At 41.7% G+C, this 22,576-nt stretch overlaps 1 protein-coding gene across 1 annotated transcript; it reads left to right on the top strand.

Moving 5' to 3' along the window:
- The first annotated feature begins 1,868 nt into the window (after positions 1 to 1,868).
- On the top strand, positions 1,869 to 22,268 carry CCT4 (chaperonin containing TCP1 subunit 4). The gene is made up of 14 exons (XM_088477204.1): positions 1,869 to 2,197; positions 4,989 to 5,041; positions 5,130 to 5,219; positions 6,744 to 6,852; positions 7,343 to 7,485; positions 8,652 to 8,773; positions 16,147 to 16,279; positions 16,604 to 16,743; positions 18,230 to 18,326; positions 19,494 to 19,604; positions 19,703 to 19,833; positions 20,530 to 20,764; positions 20,853 to 20,966; positions 22,122 to 22,268. Exons 1-14 carry the CDS (start codon positions 2,089 to 2,091, stop codon positions 22,134 to 22,136), a joined length of 1,602 nt encoding a protein of 533 aa, XP_088333330.1. The 5' UTR covers positions 1,869 to 2,088; the 3' UTR covers positions 22,137 to 22,268.
- The last annotated feature ends 308 nt before the right edge of the window (positions 22,269 to 22,576 follow it).

The raw sequence follows: 22,576 nt of genomic DNA, 5'->3' as shown, positions 1-22,576 counted from the left end.
AAATAAATGTTTAACCTACTCTGCTACTTTTGCATACTGTCCAATATTATAAGTGTATCTGTAAGGACAGTTTGTGTAAAGGGGGCATAGTCATATCATGTTAGGGGTATGTGAAATCCCCTTAAGGATGTGTGTGACACTTTAGAAAAGTTAGACCCCCCAAACCCAATTTCCCTTCCCAAAAACTACTGTGGTCAGTACAACATCTCTGACACTTGGCCTAATTCATTAGCGATCGAAACTGCGATTACGCACTCAATTGGCTGATTGTTGCGTCCTGCGCAAACCAGCCACTGCGATCGGGACTGCGAGCGCTGTGACTACGTATAGATCCATCGCAGAGTGATTGACAGGAAGTTCTGTTTGTAGGAGGTGATGGGAGCGTGGTTGGCAAAATGCAGGCGTGCCACTGCGTTTGAACGCCGTTGCATAGGCATGCATAAATTAGCCACTGCGATGCCATATGCAGCCTGAGTACTCACAGCGCACAACGAGGCTAGCAATTCCTGAGTAAGGTCAGAGCTTGTGCAAGTGTGCGTGAGGCTGCGATGGTACTCGATATTACCGATGGTTTCACAGTCTTGCTAAGGATTACGGAGGTGTGTAAGGTAAAGTGGGCATCCTTATGTTGTGCTGAGACGGCATAGCGATCGCAATGGATTAGCATACTATCGCAGTGAGACTACGTGCGTAATCGCTATGGCAATCACAGTTGCGATCCGTAATGAATCAGGCCCACTGTCAGCAGTTCCGGCATTTGGGACAGTCCCCTAATTCTGTACAGCTGGTTGTTGCTGGTGTATTACGCTTGCTAAATGGAGCCATAATTGACAACATCTTATTAGTGCAGGGACTATTGTTATGACAGGAACTGTATGTATAATTAATAGTGTCACCGCACCTCCCAAACTAGATGAATACTCTGATTTCACGAACAGATTTAGAGGCGTATTCAACTTGAGCCGAGCCGCGTTAACTTAAACGCGGCCCGGACCTAACGCCGACTTCGGCTGTTTTGTAGGCGTTAAAGTATCGCGTGCGTGCACACTTTACCCCTTATTCAGTTTCAAAGTACGCGTAAACGGCACCCGGCGATACTGTAACTAGCGGAAAGTACTGTCATTTTTGGGGAAATCATCCTGTCACCACCACCCAGACATGGGGGTTCACTCACTATGGTACCCCCCGATTTGGCTTGCTGAAGGTATTTGGTGTTTTTAAATGGGCTCAATAGCTGCTAAATAGCGTTTTTCTATACCTGATGCAGAATAGTATTTAGGAGTATTTTTTCCAGAAAATAACTTAGCCCAGCAAATTTGGGGTACTTGAAAATGGGGGTCAGCACATTTAAAGTTTAAAAAATCGTGAAAAATCCACCTGCCGCAAACACCTGCAATAAAAAAAACACCTGTGGCATACTTGGGGACCCCCCCAGAGTCACGTTCGCTAGTTTTTAAGTTTGTACCCCAACATTTTTTTTATGCCCCCTTTTTCAAAGTGAATTTATGGGGTGTCCTTTAAGGTTTTTTTACAAAATGTTTTGACACAGATTACCTTTGGGGGACTGTCTGAAGGCTGCACGAAACGTTGCACCCCTGTGGCTCTCCAGCTGTTGTGAAACTACACATCCCAGCATGCATTGCCACAGTTTTGCTATTAGGGAATGCTAACATTCTGGCAGGGCATGCTGGGATGTGTAGTTTCACAACAACTGAAGAGCCACACGTTGGCCAAGCCTGATATTGTTATAGCCTGCAGATGTAGAACTACCTATGTGTGATGTGCGCTACAGGACCCAGCACGCCAGGCGCCCCAGTTAGTTTTTTTTTCTGCCAGCAGTAAGGGAGGGCAGACCTGTACAGGAAGTGATTCGGGGCGCGCAGGAGGGCGCCATGCGACGTCATCACGCTGCAGAGACTCCCGACGTCCAGGCTGCGCCTCCAACCGGCTTTTCTAATCTTTTCTAGAAGGTTCAGGTGCTGCTGGTGCCCGAGTCTCGCACTATCCGCCTCCATCCTGCGCCCGGTGACCCTCCCTGGCCCGCAGACTCCACCGTCCTCCCTCCCCGCGCATCGTCCCAGCGCCAGCATGACCAATATCTCCGCTCCCAAACTCATGGCGGCTCCGAAGAAGGGCGCCTACCAGGACCGGGACAAGCCGGCTCAGATCCGCTTCAGCAACATCTCAGCGGGCAAAGGTGAGACCGTACCCCGCCTGAGACCTAATGCAGCAGCCGCATGTGACCTGTAGGGGATGGACATGAGGTGCTGCTTTGTGCCCGATGCCATGTCATTGCCTCCCCGGTGTATGTGTGCCCTGGGATAGCGGGGAGTACCAACGGCACGTACATAGGGCACTCAGTCAGACGTATAGGCTTTGCCCCAATTTGGAGTTGACAAAAGGAAGGGGCGGCCCCAGCATGACCCTGTCACAGGGATATGCCCCCAGGTACAGAGTGATGGGCACAGCAATGACTGGATGATGCCCCCTCTGTAGTGCGTCTGTGTGTGCACACAGTGGCGTAAGTAAGTTTCCCAGACCCTCCGTCACAGCCGCTGACACTAACGTAGCAATTCGCATTCAAACAGGCTATAGATCAGGGCTTGACAAATCCCAGGGCCCAGGTCGCCATGGCTACCAGATTTTGCAGTGAGGGAGGAAGCAGATCCTCAGCTCTGGCGGAGATTAGTGCCTATAGTATTGCGGCGTTCATTTCATGCACAGGAGTGCACGTGCTGAGTGTTGTCTGCGGTGACTGCTGTGCCTGTGTCCGTCCCAGTCTGCGCTGACTCCTCCTGTCTGTCCCAGCCTGCTCTGACGACTCCTCTCCATCCTGGCCTGCTCTGATCCCTGCTGTCTGTCCCAGTCTACACTGATCCTCCTGTATGTCCCGGCTGTCTACTGTCCCACATCTCCGGCTGCATAGAGCTCCCCAGTAGTAGGGTCTATATGTGACCAGGGATTGCGGAGCGGCTTCAGAGGGATAGTGGTGTGACCACTAGGGGAGGGGGGTTCTGTTGTACTTTCTGGCACATTTGTTTTATATGAAATGTGGTCTGTTATTACTGGTGGGTGGAGCAGGGGAGCAGTGAGGGGGCCTCCATGTTACTGTATCCATTCAACGGTGACCATTTTGTGGGCTAGTAAAGTGTGTATAACAGTTGCATAACACACAAAGCTGTGCTCCTAAATCACTCCTGTAATTTTTTGGGGTGGGCAGTGATCTGGTTCCTACACTTTCATCCTGGCTCCTAGATTTTAGAAAAATTTGTCAAGCCCTACTATAGATAGACGAAGGCAGCAGCTGATGGTCTGACAGAGCTCACCAATAGTGTATGGTGGCTTCTCAGGTGCCGGGAAGGGGTGCCATATATTGGGCAGCCGTGACTGTACACTGCGGGTACATAGTTACAGCCCTAAGTGGGGTGAATGTGTTGTGGACAATGTAGGAGGTGCCCCCTTCAGAGCTGGAGTCCGGCGGCAGACGCCTCCATTGTCTCCCATAGTTCTGCCCCTGAGTACACATACGTTGTTACCTTACAGTAGTAAATCCTCAGGTATATATTTTTTTTATTGTTCCATAGGAGTGGCCTGAAGACTGCAGTCTGAATGACCCATGCCATTGACTTTACTCATACACAAAATAAAATGCGTATGCATAGGTAAAAGTCAGCGCGCCTACTGACTTGTCTGTGTTGGGGATTCTGTGTAGCACTATCTGATCAGTGTCACAAGGACAGTGAGATATTCAAAACATTGCTGTCTTCTGCTGTAGTTGTGGAATACACAGTGTCCTGTTCTGCTACTTTGGGTGAGTTTGGTGTTTCCCCATGTTACATCTGACTGCAGTACTTCCTTAATGCTAGGGTGACCGTGTCCTTTTTTGCAATGCTGCAAAGTGGGGAACATGCGTGGGCCTTGTACAAAAAGTATTAAACCAACTTTGGCGTTAATTCAGAAATTTTAGCCAATGGATTTTGTGCTCACTTTGTGTCAGTATCTTGTACGGCTTTACCTGCCATTGTTTTAAACACAGTCCAGTTCTCTGCTTTGGGATACAGGTACATTTGCATGGATAATAATGTGTGTGAAGAAGATTCCTTTTTTTTTTTTTTGACTGTTTTCTTAATTGACCAGAATGCATTCACTTGTAGTGAATGAAAGTAAATGAGGCTGTTGCAAATGGTCCAGATGGTGCGAGTGGGCATGGGGTCAGTGGAACCAGTCGTCTCATACACATTTGCATGCTTTTGCTAATATTACAATTGATTTGACAGCAATATTATTATTATCCTTTATTTATATGGCGCCACAAGTGTTCCGCAGCGCCGTACATAGAACTAATAGGTGAACAAGAAACAAGTAACTTACAGTACATTACAGTGCAGGACAAGGACACAACTTATATACATTGCTGAAATAGTGATTAAAGCACTCTCAATACGCTGCCGGGAGTTGGCAGTCCCGTGTTAGGTGCCCTAATGGGGAGTAGAGAGTAGAAGAAAATGTAAAGAGAAGCACATGAGGGAAGAGGTCCCTGCTCATGAGAGCTTACATTCTAAGGGGAGAGAGGGGCAGACAGGCGTGACACAGAAGGGGAGGGGCAGACAGGCGTGACACAGAAGGGGAGGGGCAGACAGGCGTGACACAGAAGGGGAGGGGCAGACAGGCGTGACACAGAAGGGGAGGGGCAGACAGGCGTGACACAGAAGGGGAGGGGCAGACAGGCGTGACACAGAAGGGGAGGGGCAGACAGGCGTGACACAGAAGGGGAGGGGCAGACAGGCGTGACACAGAAGGGGAGGGGCAGACAGGCGTGACACAGAAGGGGAAGATAGTTGTAAATGGCAAAACATTTTATTAATTATAAACTTGAGAATTGATCACTTCCTTTGTGTTGCTTGCACTTTCCACACAGGATACCTGACAAAGTACGTGTGTAAATTCTGAAATCTATGTAAAGTTCTTTTCTGAATTGTCTGTTTTAGCTGTTGCTGATGCTGTCAGAACTAGCCTTGGACCAAAGGGAATGGACAAAATGGTAAGATAATATCGCCCTTATATCCTTGTATAAACCCTCTTAGAGGTCACCTTTGTTTCATTGTTTTGTTTGTCTCTCTATGCTTAAGATTCAAGATGGTAAAGGGGACGTAACGATCACAAACGATGGAGCAACGATTCTGAAGCAAATGCAAGTCCTGCACCCAGCAGCTAAGATGGTGAGTTGTCTCTAAAACATCTGTGGTCTGTAGTTAGTCTGTTAACCCGCAGTGTTTCATTTCTGTTTACAGAGCAGATTGTTACTCTTGTATGGTTGCTATGTTCTACACGTTTATATGAAGTCTGTGAGTTGCAAATCGGATAACTCTGGTAACACATGTTAAGTGTAGGTTGATTGAGGCAAACGGTCGTGTAAAATAAGCTCTAATTTGCAGCCGTCGGGTGACTGTATGAACATAGCCATAGGCAATTGAATGTTTGTCTTTACATTGGTATACATTAACTTCTAACTTTTGGGGTGGCTGCCAGTTGTGACCAGTGCAATCCAATAATTCTCGAAAACAAGGAGACAAGCACAGATGTACTGTGCTGGGATATTGGACAAATGAGGGTAAAAGGCAGCTGGGGCTGAGTGCCATAGGCTGCATCTCCTCTGTTGTGGCTGCTTATATCTGTGGCAAAATTGAATTCTGGTCCTACGCTCAGCACTTTACATGATTTGCTTTGTAACTCTCCACCCATGTCTTCACAGTAGTTTCCATTGTAAGCTCTCTCTTTGTGGCTTCTGTGAACATGATGTATGCATCAGGCAAAGAGACACATGGAACATCTATGACTCCATTACATCTGCCTCCCTACTTTTGGGGCTTTGCCTTTCTTCACCATATAAATAATTTGCTGTATTTAGGGCCTGATTCAAATACGTATGCAATGCAGATATTTGCACAGTTGAGATTATCGTCAGGCTGCGTATTTTCTTAGCTGCAATGCGCAACTTGCAGCAATTGAATTGCGATCAAATGTGACTACGCTTGTAGTGAGGATTTATTTGCAAGTGATTGACAGACAGATGCTGTTTTGTAAGGAGGTAATAGGGAGTGGTGGTAAAAACGCGGGCGTGGTGTGTACCTTCCTACATCTGTGATCCAGTATGCAGAAAATATGGTGCCAGTGTATCGGTTCTCACGCCCATTCTGCGTGGCCATAGGATTACTCGGATGATCGGTTATAGAGGGATCTGTGACCACCGCTGCGAGTTTGTACGCACTTGCTTGGATCTGTGAAGCCGCCGGTGGACATCTCCATACGTTTCCAGGCGACGTCTGTATTGGCATATTTTCACACATCAACTGCGTACGGGATCACAGCTGTGATGACATTAGCGTACATATGTCCTGCCCTTAGTTGCCAGGTATGAGTGTTCTCTCACGTGGATGAAAATCTCCAGAAATGATGCACTAAGACAGAGGTTCCCAAACTCAGTCCTCAAGGCACCCTTACAGTCCAGGTTTTAAAGATATCCATGCTTGACCACAAGTGACTTAATTACTGCCTCAGTCAATTTCGTAAATCACCTGTGCTCAACCATGGCTAGCTGTAAAACCTGATCTGTTTCTGGTGCCTTTAGGACCACTTTTGGGAGCCTCTGCACTTAGGATATAAAACCATTCCATCTATGGTTTCTGCCAGACAACATAATTGCTTTACAAAATAAATTATTTTGATTTGTCTTATGTTTGCAGTTGGTTGAATTGTCCAAGGCCCAAGATATTGAAGCTGGAGATGGCACAACATCCGTTGTGGTTATTGCCGGAGCACTCCTAGATGCTTGTTCTAGGCTGTTGCAGAAAGGTAAAATTACCAATCCCACTTAAATCGCACCAATTTCAGCCATAGACGATAGGAAAAGTATTTTTTTGTAAAGCACTTTAGAATGTTACATGATCTGTAATTGTGTAAGTACATTAAGGGTCAGAATCAATTAGCCGTGCGGTTGAAGTTACGAATTTAACGCCCTGGAGCTATTTCATTGTTGGGTAAGTTTCCAGCACGGTAAATCCGCACTAATGCACAATAACCCATAGATTCTGGGTTAAGTGGCTGAAATCTGTGTTACCCCGCCTGGTTAGTCCCGGGGGGTGCATTTTTAACAAAGATATTTCCTTGCAGCTCCTGACGCTGTGAGAGAAAAAACAAATCTGCGTTAAGAGCACCATTTTGGGCTTACCATGCAGGGTAACAACACTAATTGGCTCAGGGCAGATCTTTAGCCATAGGGTTTATCTGCCCCTAAGTGGTTTAGGAATTTGTTTATAATACTGTCACTCTCCCCCTGTTATAGGTATACACCCCACTACCATTTCCGAGTCATTCCAGCTTGCTGCAGATAGAGGAATAGAAGTTCTGAGCAATATGGCTCAGCCTGTGGAGCTAAGTGACCGAGAAACACTTTTAAACAGTGCAACAACATCGCTAAGCTCAAAGGTATATATTATAATCTGTAATATATAGAGGTGTCTGTAGCTTGGGTGCCCTTACCCAGGCTTTTGCTGAATGCACATATGCTAGACAATTATCTTACCCCACTGTCCATGGTACATGTTCAGCCCCATATTTACTTTGTGTGTGTATGTATATAATTTTTTTATGGGAGTGTACTAAAGGCTCTACCACATAAAAATGTCATTTTAACTATAAGTTTAATTGTAGTTTTAAAGAGTTAAGTTAATATGCCCATTCATGTGTCACCCGGTGACGTGTATCTAGCTTGTAGTAGGGCTGTTCAACAAAGCAGAATTTACATTTTTTTAAATGGAGCAACTCTGCGCATAGACCAATTATATTGCAATGCAAGGGGTGCAAATATTCAACCCCATGCATACAGAGAAAATACTGTCTTTAATCTGCACATTTTGATTCTGCAGGCCCCCTCCTACTGCAGTGCAACATGGCTTTGCCAAAGTGCAAATTGACTCCCCATCAGTAACATGCTGCTAATTATTGCAGCTGCAGCTACAGAACTTAAGTGGCATTTTTTTAGAAGAACAAATAAAATCCTATCTGCAGCAACATGCCAGACATAAAAGCGATAAGTGGGGGGTGTTCTCTTCATTGAGTTAATATACCTTTGCTCTGTTGGTCTTCTATAGACCCACAATATTGTTTTGAATGTTTTATAATTTCAGTTTAAACACTGAGGCAACAACTTGTAGTGTTTGGATATGGTACAATTTGGAGTGTTGCTGTGACAATTGTTCTGTTTGTTTTTTATTCTAATTCCGGTTATTCACTAGGCGATTTTGACAGGCGATTGCACGATAACTATGTCGTTCTCGTGCAAGCGGCCGCTAATCTGGCATGTAAATGACAAAAACGACCAGTGATGCACGTGCCCGCTGGTCGTTTTTGCCATCTATCATCGCCCGTACATTCTGGTCAACCTGACGATCCCGTCAGGTTCAGCATGTATGGGGATGATGGATGTGCCTGGACTGAACGAGTGAACGTTCAGTGTAGGCACATCACTAGACATACAAACGACAGTACGATTACAATGTCGTAATCGTGCTGTCGTTTCTATGGCCAGCTTACAACTGACTCTAGTAACTGATTACATGACAAGTAACATTACACATTCTGTGTTTCTTCAGGTGGTGTCTCAGTATTCCAGTTTGCTTGCACCAATGAGTGTAGATGCAGTAATGAAAGTAATTGATCCATTGACTGCCAGCGGCGTTGATCTTCGGGATATTAAAATTGTCAAAAAACTTGGGTAAGAAATGTCTTATTAAAGTAAATGTACATATTGACATAGGTAATCCCTCTTTGAATAATAGCAACAGCTTTAGTGATTCCTTTTCTCGCCACTCACTTGGCTTTTCTTTTAAATTTGTAGCATTTATTTATTGTATAACCAGCCACGTCTTGCTGTCTTCCTGAGCTTGTTTTATTTCCAGTATTCTGATTTAATATACAGATGTGTCCTTGGTCATCTAGCCTCAATACACCACGCAGTGCGATATGCCTGACATGAGTGAGCAATCGCGTCCCGTGCAGCTTTACTAGCGTCGGGCATCTTATTTTTGCCAAAAATGTGTCTGAGATGCGATGGACCTGGGATGCACCAGGAGACTGCGCTGGTTAATTTGATATGTGACACTTATATCTGTGTGCGACTGAGACTGTACACGGAACTTGGCATGGGAAAAGGCTGTGGCCACTGCATCATAGCATTTCGCATTCTGATTGAGGGACTCGGTCACACACAGATATGCAAGTGTCACATAGCAAATGATTCAGCACAGTCTCCATCACATTGTGACACAGTTTTGGCAATAAAAAGACGCCCAATACTAGTAGAATCTCGTGATCAGCACGCCAGGGGGGACTTTCTGACACGATTGCAGCAAAGACAAGTGAGGACACATCTGTATGCTCATGTGAAGCTTATACTTAACTATTAAACAAAACATTTCAAACTTAATAATATACAGGTTGAGTCTCCCATATCCAAAATGCTTGGGACCAGGGGTATTTTGGATAACGGAATATTCCGTATTTTGGAATATTTTCATATCATAATGAAATATCTTTGGAATGGGACCCCAATATACACACAGAATGCATTTATGTGTTATATACACACAATGGAAAATGTACAAAGAATAATCAATAGAGCGCTTCACACTGCTGCTGCATCTAGCACTAACACCCGTCAGCTGGGTGTGAATAATAACTATAATGCAAATGGTGAAATTCACCGTGATAGACTCTGCAGCGCTGTGTTAAATGTTTAAATCTAATATTATGTAGCAGATCACTATACACATAAACCACATAAAAAAAACAAAGAAAAAGAATCACGTGACCATAAAGTCAAAAAAATGTTCCTTGTAATAAACAATAGTGAAAGGTATTCTTTATAATAAACAACACTACGTAGCGTCTGATGATGTTTTATGGATACTGTCCGAATGAGTGGTAACTTCTGTATACAACTTTAACGTTATCCTGGCTGGTTTTATAGTCACAAAAACAACGTGAGACTCTGTTCCTTAAAACAATTTTCTAGCAGGTGAATTGAATGATTGCAGTTCACCCAAGACAAAGATTTTAAAAGTCTTGATGTTCTCCCAAAACAAATACTTTTAATAAAACTTCAAAGACAGTCACAGTAAAAACAAAAAACAGATTCCAAAGTAGATCTTCTTTAGAAAGAGTATATCTCTTTCAAAATACACTAATGTCATTCAATGATGTTAGCTCCGTATACGACAGGACTTGGAGTAGCTTACCGGACCTGCAGGGACCCACCGAATAGCAGCGTTATGAGCTCCGTCTACGATAGTAGGGATATCCCAGAGGAAATCCTATATCACCTGATGATGTCAGATTGGTAGATCCTCTGGGCAGTAGATGATATTCAGGGCTCGGCTCTCACCCGGTACCTGTCTGCTCTCCCCACTATCTACGACGTGCTGTTCTCGGCTCTCACCCGCGGCTCATGCGCTGTGTATTACCGTCTAAACGTGTGTGTTCTAAACTGCTCCGGCATCCAGCAAACATCTGCCACCTGTCGGCTGGGTTCTCCTAATCCCGCGTAACTCCAATGGCTAATGTAATTAGAATCTCCGTCTCCAAATCAGCTTACCAACGCGTTTCTACCCTGTATGGGTCTTTTTCAAGGCATAGCTGACTTGGACACATCCCCTTCCTTTTATATTCCCACAGATCCGGTTAGCTAATTCCTGACATCTTATACAAAAGTACATCTTACAGGGTAATAAAAGCCAAAATCATCTATCTTATTATATAAATGATGTATACATATTCAAACACTACCATAACATTAATGGCATGCCTATCTAAAATACTAAGACGAACAATGACAAATTAAAATATGTGCAAAATGCAATATAGCTTGTATATAATGAAGAAGTACTAAGTGTGCAAATCAGATGTGTATACCAGTCAACAAGGAAAAGATATATTGTCATGCAGTAAATCACCTGACCTCATCCTCTCATAATAGATCCAACACTACAATATAACCTTTACAGGTACCCATAGGTGTATAAGGATTACATGAACCATTTTGTCTCAAAATCGCCATTAAGGCCTCTTGGTTGTAAAGTCCTAAGTTCATGAATCCACTTCATCTCAGCTCTAGCTAATGTGGCTTTAAGATCACCCTGTCTGAACCTTCTTTCCACTCCCTCAATAGCTTTAACGCTCACTATATTCTCAATAGAGCAGCTATGCATATTTTTAAAGTGTGCTGACATATGGTGAGTTTCCAGGCCCTTACGGACATTTCTCAAATGTTCTGATATACGAACTTTGAAGGGGCGGCTAGTTCTGCCAACATATTGTTTATTGCAACTACATTGTATAACATATACAATGTTGCTGCTGTTACAAGTCAGAAATTGGTTAATTTTGTAATTCTTCTTAGTAACACATGATACAAAATTACTAATCTTATTCCCTTCTTCGCTCTTGATGTTTCTACAACCTATACAGGAACCACATCTGAAAAAACCCTTAGACGTTATTCTTGTACCTAATCTTTTAGGAGGTGACATTGCACTTTTAACCAGCACATTTCTCAGGTTAGGTGCTCGCTTATAAATTACTACAGGTTTTTCTGGCAGTATTTTTTTCAGGATAGGATCTGCCTTTAAAATGTGCCAATGTTTATTTAGCACGGTTTCCAACTTTCTGTAATCTTTATTAAAAGTTGTAACAAAAGAAACAGAAAAATCTTTATCTTGTTTTACCTGCTTTTTGATTAAAAGTTCTTCCCTCTTGATAGTATCAATACTTTGAAGGGTCTTTTCTATAGTATCTTTATTATACCCCTTATTCAAAAATTGTTCCTTTAAGGGCTGTACTTGTTCTTTATATACATCTTCATTGGTACAATTACGTTTTATGGGACGAAATTGACTGCTAGGAACTCCTTTCAGCCAATTTGGATGATAGCTACTCTCTATATCTATGAAGGAGTTGCTATCAGTCGGTTTAAAATAATTTTTAGTACAAATTCTTGAATCCTTAATGTATACCGTTAGATCCAAAAAATGTACTTGCTTCTCACTAATGGTATACGTCAGTATTACTCCAAAGTTATTATCATCCATGGTTTCTTGGAAAGTCTTAAATGTACTCAAACCCCCTCTCCACACCATCACGATGTCATGTATATATCGATGGTACGCGACGAGTCCACACCCCAGCTTCTGCCATACATGGGAATCTTCCCACATGCCCATGAAGATATTCGCGAAGCTGGGGGCGAATTTCGTCCCCATCGCTGTTCCGGACCGCTGGACATAATGTCCATCTTTAAATGTGAAGTGGTTATTCACCAGGATAAATTTTATGCCCTCCAAAATAAACGCTTTTGTATCCCCATCAAATATTTCTATATCCAGGGCTTTTTCCACTGCACTCAAGCCCACCTCATGTTTAATGATGATATATAATGCCGATACATCGGCAGTAATGAGCAAATCTCCTTCCTTCCACTCTATAGCCTCCAACTTTTTGATCGCATCAGTGGTATCACTCAAATATGCCTTCCCTTTACGGGCAATCGGCTGTAAAAAGAAGTCTGACTTCCGATAAATTAGCTGTAGCTGAATCGATACCCGCTACAATCGGACGTAAGGGGGGATCATTTACATTTTTATGGATCTTAGGCAGTCCATATATTACCGGTAACACAGGATTTTCAACCTTTAGAAAAATATTTTCTTTCTCTGATAGCACACCATTATTAGTATATTTATCAATGAGAGCATATAATTTTTTCTTAATATCTTCAATAGGGTTCTTTTTTAAAAGTGTATATGTATCCTTATCTGCTAATAATTCATACATTTTATTCTCGTATGCAGTGGTATCCAAAACAACTACACCTCCTCCCTTATCTGCCATTTTTATGGTAATTTCCTTCTTTTCTTTTAAAGCTTTTAACGCATCTCTCTGTACCTTTGAAATATTGCATCTGGGATATCTTTGCTTTTTCTTTTTTGTAATATCACACGATGTCTCTAAATCTTCCGTGACCAATTTCCCATATCTTTCCACAAAATTCCCTCTACTGCCCACAGGGTTAAAGGTAGATTTATCTTTAAATTTTTCTCTACCATTATAAACAGATGGTTCTTTCGTTTCTCCATCTTCTTTATAAAAGAACCTTTTTAGGGCTAATCTTCGTAAAAACTTCTGCGTATCTATATATACCTGTAAGGATTTCATATCATTTGTCGGCGCAAATTTTAACCCCTTACTCAATAATTTGTTCTCTCCATCTGTAAGTACCTGTGAACAGAGGTTATATATTCTGGAACCGATGTTGTCTCTAGTTACTACATTTTTATTCTTATTCTTAACCCTTTCTTCCTTTATAAGTAATTTATTTTCCAAATATTTTTTTCTTTTTTTTCAATCCTCCTCCCCTTTTACCTCTTTTTCTTTTTGGGTTTTAAAATCTGTATTTTTTCCATCCTCTTTTTTTGATAAGGTCTGTTGTATCCCCCCCCTAAAAAAGGCACCCTTTGGTTTGTTTCCTCATAATGCTCTTTATCCAACACATCAAATCTATTATTTGTTCTATACTCCAAACAATTGTATTAAAAAAGTTGAAAAGAGGATTAAAACAGGTTTTGAGAGATCACCAATTCTGACTGGAAATAGGATAGGTAGTTATAGAAGAGAAAATGAAGGGAATGGTATGATGAGACGCACCCCAAGGTTTTGGAGGGAGAACAGACATACAAATGATCCTGATCGATTCCATTTGGAGTATAACCAATTTCTGACTTGTAACAGCAGCAACATTGTATATGTTATACAATGTAGTTGCAATAAACAATATGTTGGCAGAACTAGCCGCCCCTTCAAAGTTCGTATATCAGAACATTTGAGAAATGTCCGTAAGGGCCTGGAAACTCACCATATGTCAGCACACTTTAAAAATATGCATAGCTGCTCTATTGAGAATATAGTGAGCGTTAAAGCTATTGAGGGAGTGGAAAGAAGGTTCAGACAGGGTGATCTTAAAGCCACATTAGCTAGAGCTGAGATGAAGTGGATTCATGAACTTAGGACTTTACAACCAAGAGGCCTTAATGGCGATTTTGAGACAAAATGGTTCATGTAATCCTTATACACCTATGGGTACATGTAAAGGTTATATTGTAGTGTTGGATCTATTATGAGAGGATGAGGTCAGGTGATTTACTGCATGACAATATATCTTTTCCTTGTTGACTGGTATACACATCTGATTTGCACACTTAGTACTTCTTCATTATATACAAGCTATATTGCATTTTGCACATATTTTAATTTGTTATTGTTCGTCTTAGTATTTTAGATAGGCATGCCATTAATGTTATGGTAGTGTTTGAATATGTATACATCATTTATATAATAAGATAGATGATTTTGGCTTTTATTACCCTGTAAGATGTACTTTTGTATAAGATGTCAGGAATTAGCTAACCGGATCTGTGGGAATATAAAAGGAAGGGGATGTGTCCAAGTCAGCTATGCCTTTGAAAAAGACCCATACAGGGTAGAAACGCGTTGGTAAGCTGATTTGGAGACGGAGATTCTAATTACATTAGCCATTGGAGTTACGCGGGATTAGGAGAACCCAGCCGACAGGTGGCAGATGTTTGCTGGATGCCGGAGCTGATTAGAACACACACGTTTAGACGGTAATACACAGCGCATGAGCCGCGGGTGAGAGCCGAGAACAGCACGTCGTAGATAGTGGGGAGAGCAGACAGGTACCGGGTGAGAGCCGAGCCCTGAATATCATCTACTGCCCAGAGGATCTACCAATCTGACATCATCAGGTGATATAGGATTTCCTCTGGGATATCCCTACTATCGTAGACGGAGCTCATAACGCTGCTATTCGGTGGGTCCCTGCAGGTCCGGTAAGCTACTCCAAGTCCTGTCGTATACGGAGCTAACATCATTGAATGACATTAGTGTATTTTGAAAGAGATATACTCTTTCTAAAGAAGATCTACTTTGGAATCTGTTTTTTGTTTTTACTGTGACTGTCTTTGAAGTTTTATTAAAAGTATTTGTTTTGGGAGAACATCGAGACTTTTAAAATCTTTGTCTTGGGTGAACTGCAATCATTCAATTCACCTGCTAGAAAATTGTTTTAAGGAACAGAGTCTCACGTTGTTTTTGTGACTATAAAACCAGCCAGGATAACGTTAAAGTTGTATACAGAAGTTACCACTCATTCGGACAGTATCCATAAAACATCATCAGACGCTACGTAGTGTTGTTTATTATAAAGAATACCTTTCACTATTGTTTATTACAAGGAACATTTTTTTTGACTTTATGGACACATGATTCTTTTTCTTTGTTTTTTTTATGTGGTTTATGTGTATAGTGATCTGCTACATAATATTAGATTTAAACATTTAACAGAGCGCTGCAGAGTCTATCACGGTGAATTTCACCATTTGCATTATAGACCTTATACACACAGCCTGCAGGTAATTTTATACAATATTTTCAATATTTTTGTGGCTCAAGCAAAGTTTGTGCACATTCATGAAATTCAGTTATGTTTCATATACACACAGCCTGAAGGTAATTTTACACAATATTTTTAATAATTTGTGCATTAGACAAAGTGTGTGTACATTGAACCATCAAAAATCAAAGGTTTCATTATCTCAGTCATGCCAAAAATATTCCTTATTTCAGAATATTCTGTATTTCGGAATATTTGGATATGGGAGACTCAACCTGTAGTTTCTTATATAGCAGCATATTCCATTGCACTTTACAATTGGAAACAACACTAATAGAACAAAACTGGGTAGTAACAGACACAAAGGTAAGAGGGCCCTGCTCCGCAATCTGTCGGGTAATGGGTGTTGATACACAAGGATAGGTGCTACATATTGTTCTTGGTGAGCTGTATGATCCAGTCACAGGAAAGTTGGCCTAGGGGTTAGGAGGATGTGAAAGTGAAGAAAGAGAAAATGTGAGGTTATGTGTGGACTATAAATCTAATGTGCACTGTCCTAGATGGAAATGCTAGAAGACTGCTTAATAGGTCTAGTTCCATATAGTAACAAACTGTCTGTTTCCCAGGGGCACCATTGATGACTGTGAACTGGTTGATGGCCTTGTGCTGACACAGAAATTGTCCAACACTGGAGTTTCTCGGGTAGAGAAAGCAAAGATTGGGCTGATTCAGTTCTGTCTATCTTCCCCAAAAACAGATGTGAGTAGCTTGAATTTCCATGTGGTTTAAAAGGCTGTACTTTTTAGGTATGTGACAAGCTATCGAGATTTGAAATCTTAGTGAGACTTGCGACCAGTTTAAATATGTACGTGATAAATGTCATAATATTGTAACTGGGCAGTAATATTTTATACTGATAGAATTTTAGACCTCTTTCTACAGCAGGGGCAAATTTTTGTTTGGATACTTTATGTAGTCGTGTGTAAATGTAATCTTCATTTCTTCAACAGAATGTACATTATAAGTTTAGATTTTTAGAATTCTAACACCTGTTTTTTTGTTTTGTTTTTTTCCTCATTTCAGATGGACAATCAAATAGTTGTGTCAGATTATGCACAGATGGACAGAGTTTTAAGAGAAGAAAGAACCTACATCCTCAACCTTGTGAAACAAATTAAGAAGGCAGGCTGTAATGTTCTTCTCATTCAAAAGTCCATTTTAAGGTATAAAAAAATTGTCATGTGCTAAAAGTATAAGAACTTCACAAGCCTTGTTGTGAAGGGCTGGTTATATTCTTTATCTGAGTAGCTATGAAATTACAGTGTCAGGTGGATGTTCTAGAACAGAAGTGTACAAGTTTCTTCAAGGACCATAACAATGCATGTTTTCCAGATCTCCTATCTGGTGCACCAGTTTATTCCTTACTAACGGACAATTTAAAAGATTCATAGGCATTGCATTTAGGGGGAGATCTATCAAAGTTTGGAGAGAGAAAGTATTAACCAATCCGCTTCTGTCATTTTACAGGCTGAGTTTCAAAAATAACAGGAGCTGATTGGTTGGTATTTTCTCTCTCCAATTTCTGGAAAACATGGACCATTAGGAGTACTTGAGGACCAAACTTGGCCACCCCAGTTCTAGAACATGTACATTGTACGTCTAGAAAACGGCAAACATTGGATGGGCAACAGTTAATTATGAAATTAGAACTGGAGTTGTCTGCAGAAGGCTATTTTGTGTTAGGAAAATGTTGGCATCCTAAAATACCCATGTGATGCTGCCTTAGGCCTGGCATTAGTAACATTTGGGAATAGATTCCATTAAACGTGAGCTCCGCCCACTGCATATAATTATGGAAGGATAAACCGCAATAGTTTTTGCTGACACCTCTGCCGGGTGCGACTAAAAACGATCAATGTTTCCTTCCCAGATAACCCCCATTATATTAGTGCAGGAGTTTCCTACTGAACCTCATTGCTAATCTAATCTCGGTACAGTTGCATTACCCTCCATTTATTTCTGTTGTAGATGATTTAACTTCCTTTCCTTGTACATGCACCGATTAGTTTTTCAAGCTGTATTAAATTCTCTCATTAAAAGATAATTGAGTGAAATTGGCACTTTCTTTAGGGCATCTCCTCTCGCACCTCGTACTATTTTGTTACGATCTGGCCACAAAAGGGTTTTTATTTCACATTAGATTAAATCTTTCCTCTGTTTTAGTGGCAGTGGAAACAGGTCATCATTGGGGGAGTTGGGGGGTGGTGAAGTTTGCAAAGGACCGAAAAGTCTAATTGAGAGCAGGTATACTGGGGACTATCACAATTTTGTGCAAGGCTTCCAGAGGGATTGTGTATAGAGAACTGGTGTCAAACTTGCGGCCCTCCAGCTGCAGGGGAACTACACATCTCAGCATGCACTGCCACAGTTTTGCTAGTAGAGCATTCTAATACTGGCAGGGTATGCTGGGATATGTAGTCGCACAGCAGCTTGGATGGGCACGAGGATGACACTCCAGGTCTAGTGTCTACTTTTCCCCTGTCTAGGCACTATTACGCAAAGGACATTTCATGATGGGGTTTTTTTTTTTTTTTTTTAAACAATGCATTTCCCACACTCACAGTATCATTCATTGCCACATTGTACATTTCTTTGTTTTCATTGGGCTTTAGTTATATTGCAATTCTGATATTTCTTTGTTTTCATCAGGGATGCACTTAGCGATCTTGCCTTACACTTCCTGAATAAAATGAAGATAATGGTCATTAAGGACATAGAGCGGGAAGACATTGAATTCATATGTAAGGTAAAAATCACCAATTAGTGGTTTGATTATCGTAATACTGTATCCTTTTAGTGTGTTTTATTTTTTCTCATTCTTAAGGCGGTGGTTACCTCCTAGGTTTTTTTCTTTATTTTTGTTTCTTTAAATAGCAAGATGAGCACTTTTAAAGCATACAATTCAATTGTTTTGGGCGCCTATTATCGCGTTTGTTGTGCCCAATTAGCCTGGGTTTATCAGCATATAGTAGCTAAACCTGTCTAAAGTCCGGGTTAGGGCGCCCAAACCGTGGACGTTCTGCACATTTCTGCCTGCCTTCTCAGGAGGGGGCAAGCACAAATGCCAGCGGCTGTTCACGTCCAAATGGAGCAACAGTTGAATTGCTCCGTCAGGCGCCCAACACTGACAGCCGCCGGTGCTAACAATTTGCAGGAATGTAGCTCTCAGGAAAGTTCCCGGGAAATATTCAATTACTTCCTGCGACGGCCACTTCTTCCTGTAATATTGTCTGGGATCAGCTGCATTAAACTGCAGCTGCCAGGCTAAATGCCGGGTGATGCAGCGGTCAGGACGCGCCTACCCCCGGAGTCCTACTTAACACTGTGCTGCTCGCACCTCAGGAGGGTGCAAGGAGAAATCCGCAAAGTGAAACCTCTAGGCTAAGTTGCAGGAAGTCATTAAATAGCGCCTGGGAGCTAAGTTCCCACAATGGATTTGAATCACCGCTGTATTGTGCTTGGTTATCTCCTTTTTTTTTTTTTTTTTTTCAAACACTGCATGTCATGTGATTGCAAAGGGAGGAGGAGGGATAAGATGTCAGTGTGTATAGACATCTGCTCATGACGACATGCAGCCTACTGGGTTATATTCACTAAAGTCCGGGTTTATAGAAGTGGAGATGTTGCCCATAGTAACCAATCAGATTCTAGTTATTATCTTCTAGAAGGTGCTACATAAATAAGTAGAATCTGATGCGGTACAGCATTAAAGCAGCAATACCATTAAAAAAAGAAACATGAAGGGGTATATTTACGAATATACCCCTTAATTTTTTTTTTTATAGCATTGCTGCTTTAATCCTATCCCACATGTATATTATACTACTCGTTAGAACAGATGGATTGAATTGATTTAAAAAGGGTGGGATGACCCCTTTCTGATTTCAAGTGTTTATTTTTCCCTTTTCTATAGACAATTGGAACCAAGCCAGTTGCACACATTGACCAGTTTGCCCCAGACATGTTGGCATCAGCTGAGCTGGCTGAAGAAGTCAGTCTTAATGGTTCTGGGAAACTTGTGAAAGTGAGTAATTTTTTTTTTTTTTATTGTTTAATTTTTTTTTTTATATTTCATATTCACCTTTTAATGTACTGTAAATTTTTTTGTTTTTGCTACTGTAGGTAACTGGGTGTGCCAATCCTGGAAAAACTGTCACTATAGTTGTTCGTGGTTCTAACAAATTGGTGATTGAAGAGGCTGAGCGCTCCATTCATGATGCACTTTGTGTAATTCGCTGCTTGGTTAAGAAAAGGTAGGGTTTTATTCTTGCATGGTGTCATAGTACAGGGCATAGTCAGCCTCCTGAGGAAGCATGTCAACTAGGGTTGACCTGCAGAAGGTTTTTAGCGTTCCCGCTAGGCTGTTTTAGCGGGGCGCGGCGCCCTGCCCTCCTTCTGGAGGGCAAAAAGCACCCTGCCCTCCAGGAGGAGGGCAAAAAGCGCCCTGCCCTAACAGCCTGCGGGAGCCGTTCTCACCCGCGGGACACAGTGTCCCGCGGGTGGACAAACATGCGGTGATCCGGTCATCGCCGGATGCGCCCGGCATCTATTCTCCCTTTCTGCAGCGCTTGGGGGCTGCCCGGCATGTCCGTAAGCGCCGGGCACGCCCCCAAGTATGACGAAAAGGTGGACGCGTCTTATAGACATGCCCCCTTTTCATAACCACGCCCCCTTTTCGGACGCGCACACAAGATTGCCCTCTCTAGCTCCGGCGCCCTGCCTGCCGCCGGAGCTAGAGAGAACACTAGGTTTTACGTGGCATCTATTTATTTATTTTTTGTTACTACATAATGCTAAAAATTGAGATGTAAAATTGTTTTCCGGAGGGTATATAAATGGCTAATGGCGTTTTTTGCACTGTTTTAATCCAATGACAGAAGACCAAAGCCTTGTTTTAAGTTTATAACTTGGGCTTGTAAAAGGATTCATTATTTTCTTCCATTTAATAGAGCATTAATTGCTGGAGGAGGTGCCCCTGAGATTGAATTAGCCCTGCGCTTGAATGAATATGCTAGAACTTTGAGTGGCATGGAATCCTATTGTATCCGAGCATTTGCAGATGCCATGGAAGTTATCCCATCCACACTGGCTGAAAATGCTGGTCTTAATCCCATATCCACTGTAACAGAGCTGAGGAACCGGCATGCACAGGGCGAGAAAACTGCTGGGATTAATGTGCGGAAGGTAAATTATACTGTATCTTGGCTTTCCAGTGCACACCTGACCAATGGTATTGCTGTCTGAAACATCCTAAATGCCCCTCTATTTACAGGGGGGGATTTCTAACATTTTGGAGGAGCTAGTTGTTCAACCTCTGTTGGTGTCAATCAGCTGTCTGACTTTGGCTACAGAAACTGTTCGTAGTATCCTCAAGATCGATGATGTGGTCAGTACTAAACTAATTTCTTTCGTAAATAAGAATATACTAATGTGTCCACTACAGTAATACTAACATGTTTTCTAAAAAAAAAAAAAAAAAATTTGTAGGAATCTGTTCTATGTTTTATTTATGTAAGTATAGTACAGTCACGGGGAGTGGGTCTTGTTTCAACACAATGGTTAATATTTAGTTGTGGTTTTGCGCACTGGAAAATCTGAGCTGAATGTACAATTTCTGAATATTTTCCATTGCTCTGAGAAGTAATGGCTGAAATCAGTACACATTTAACAATATTGTGAGGTTAAAGGTTACTGAACAAAAAAAAGTACAGGTGCTGCCCTTTAGAGTGTGTGTGTATATCTCCACTAATCCAGAGGTTCCCAAACGCATGTCCTCAAGGCACCCCAACACTTTGGTTTAGAGATCTTTGGTTGAGCACAGGTGGTTAAATCAAATTGACTGAGATACTAATTAAGTCACCTGTGGTCAAGCATGGATATCCTTAAAACCTGGACTGTTACGGTGTCTTGAGGACTGAGTTTGGGAACCTTTGCACTAATCATGGGTAGGACAGACATTTTTAAGTAACATTTTTATACAACGTGCTTTATACATTGTTCAGTTTGACAGCAGTAAGTGAGATCAAGTAAAACATTTGCGGTTAAAAATGTTGCCATGACTTTTCGTGTGTGTGTGTGCGTGTGTGTGTTACGAACTACATAGCAGCTAAATAGTTTTCCAGCATCATCTTTTCATTAATACTGACAGGCAATTAGGGAGCCCCAGTAATATACCTTTTGTCCTTTCAAAATGACAATCTATCATTGTGCACAATAAGTTCAGGTCTTTCAGCAAATCCAGTTGCTATATCTGTATCGTTCTTTAGTGTGATTACAGTACACTACACAATAGCTTGCTGTTATGCAATACTTTTATCCCAAGAGGTATGCCTCTATTTTGTCTAGCCTTTCATTTTAATTTTGGATCCAAGATATGAAGGAAAATGTATAAATGAACTGATCAGTCTACTGGAGCTCTGTGGGGAGCACTGCACATACTATGAAAGTGCACTAATTCTCTATAAATACGGAGTCATATTGGTGAAAGGGCTCAGTCCTGAATGCTGCGTTATTTAATATGTATATATTTTGTTTCCTGCAGGTAAACACACGATAGACTCTGCTTATGCTGCATTGTCGACGAACGACTTAAAGAAATAGCGTCCTGTTGCTTTCTGTCGGCATCAAAGCTGGCTGTATAACTTTGTCAGCACTTAATTTAATAAAATTGTTACATGAACTTCAGAAAGTTGCCTTCATTTTATTTTCTGATCACGGAGAATGAATAAAGATAGAAGAATGCTTGACTATTGTATGTTTTGATAGTCTATATTTAAAAATAGCCATAGGAGCAGTGAGGCTTTTCATTAATTGATGGGATTGTCACTGTTTCGTCAAGAGCAGGGGTCTTCAAACTTGGCCCTCTAGCTGCTGTGGAACTACACATCCCAGCATGTACTGCCACCTTTTTGATATAACAGCATGCTAAAACTATGTGCAGTGCATGCTGGGATGTGTAGTTCCACAGCATCTGGAGGGCCAAGTTTGAAGACCCCT

This window comes from Taudactylus pleione, unplaced genomic scaffold (assembly GCF_031769625.1).
Source record: "Taudactylus pleione unplaced genomic scaffold, aTauple2 ptg000201l, whole genome shotgun sequence".
NCBI lineage: Eukaryota > Metazoa > Chordata > Amphibia > Anura > Myobatrachidae > Taudactylus > Taudactylus pleione.
This window is presented reverse-complemented; position numbering and strand designations above follow the sequence as displayed.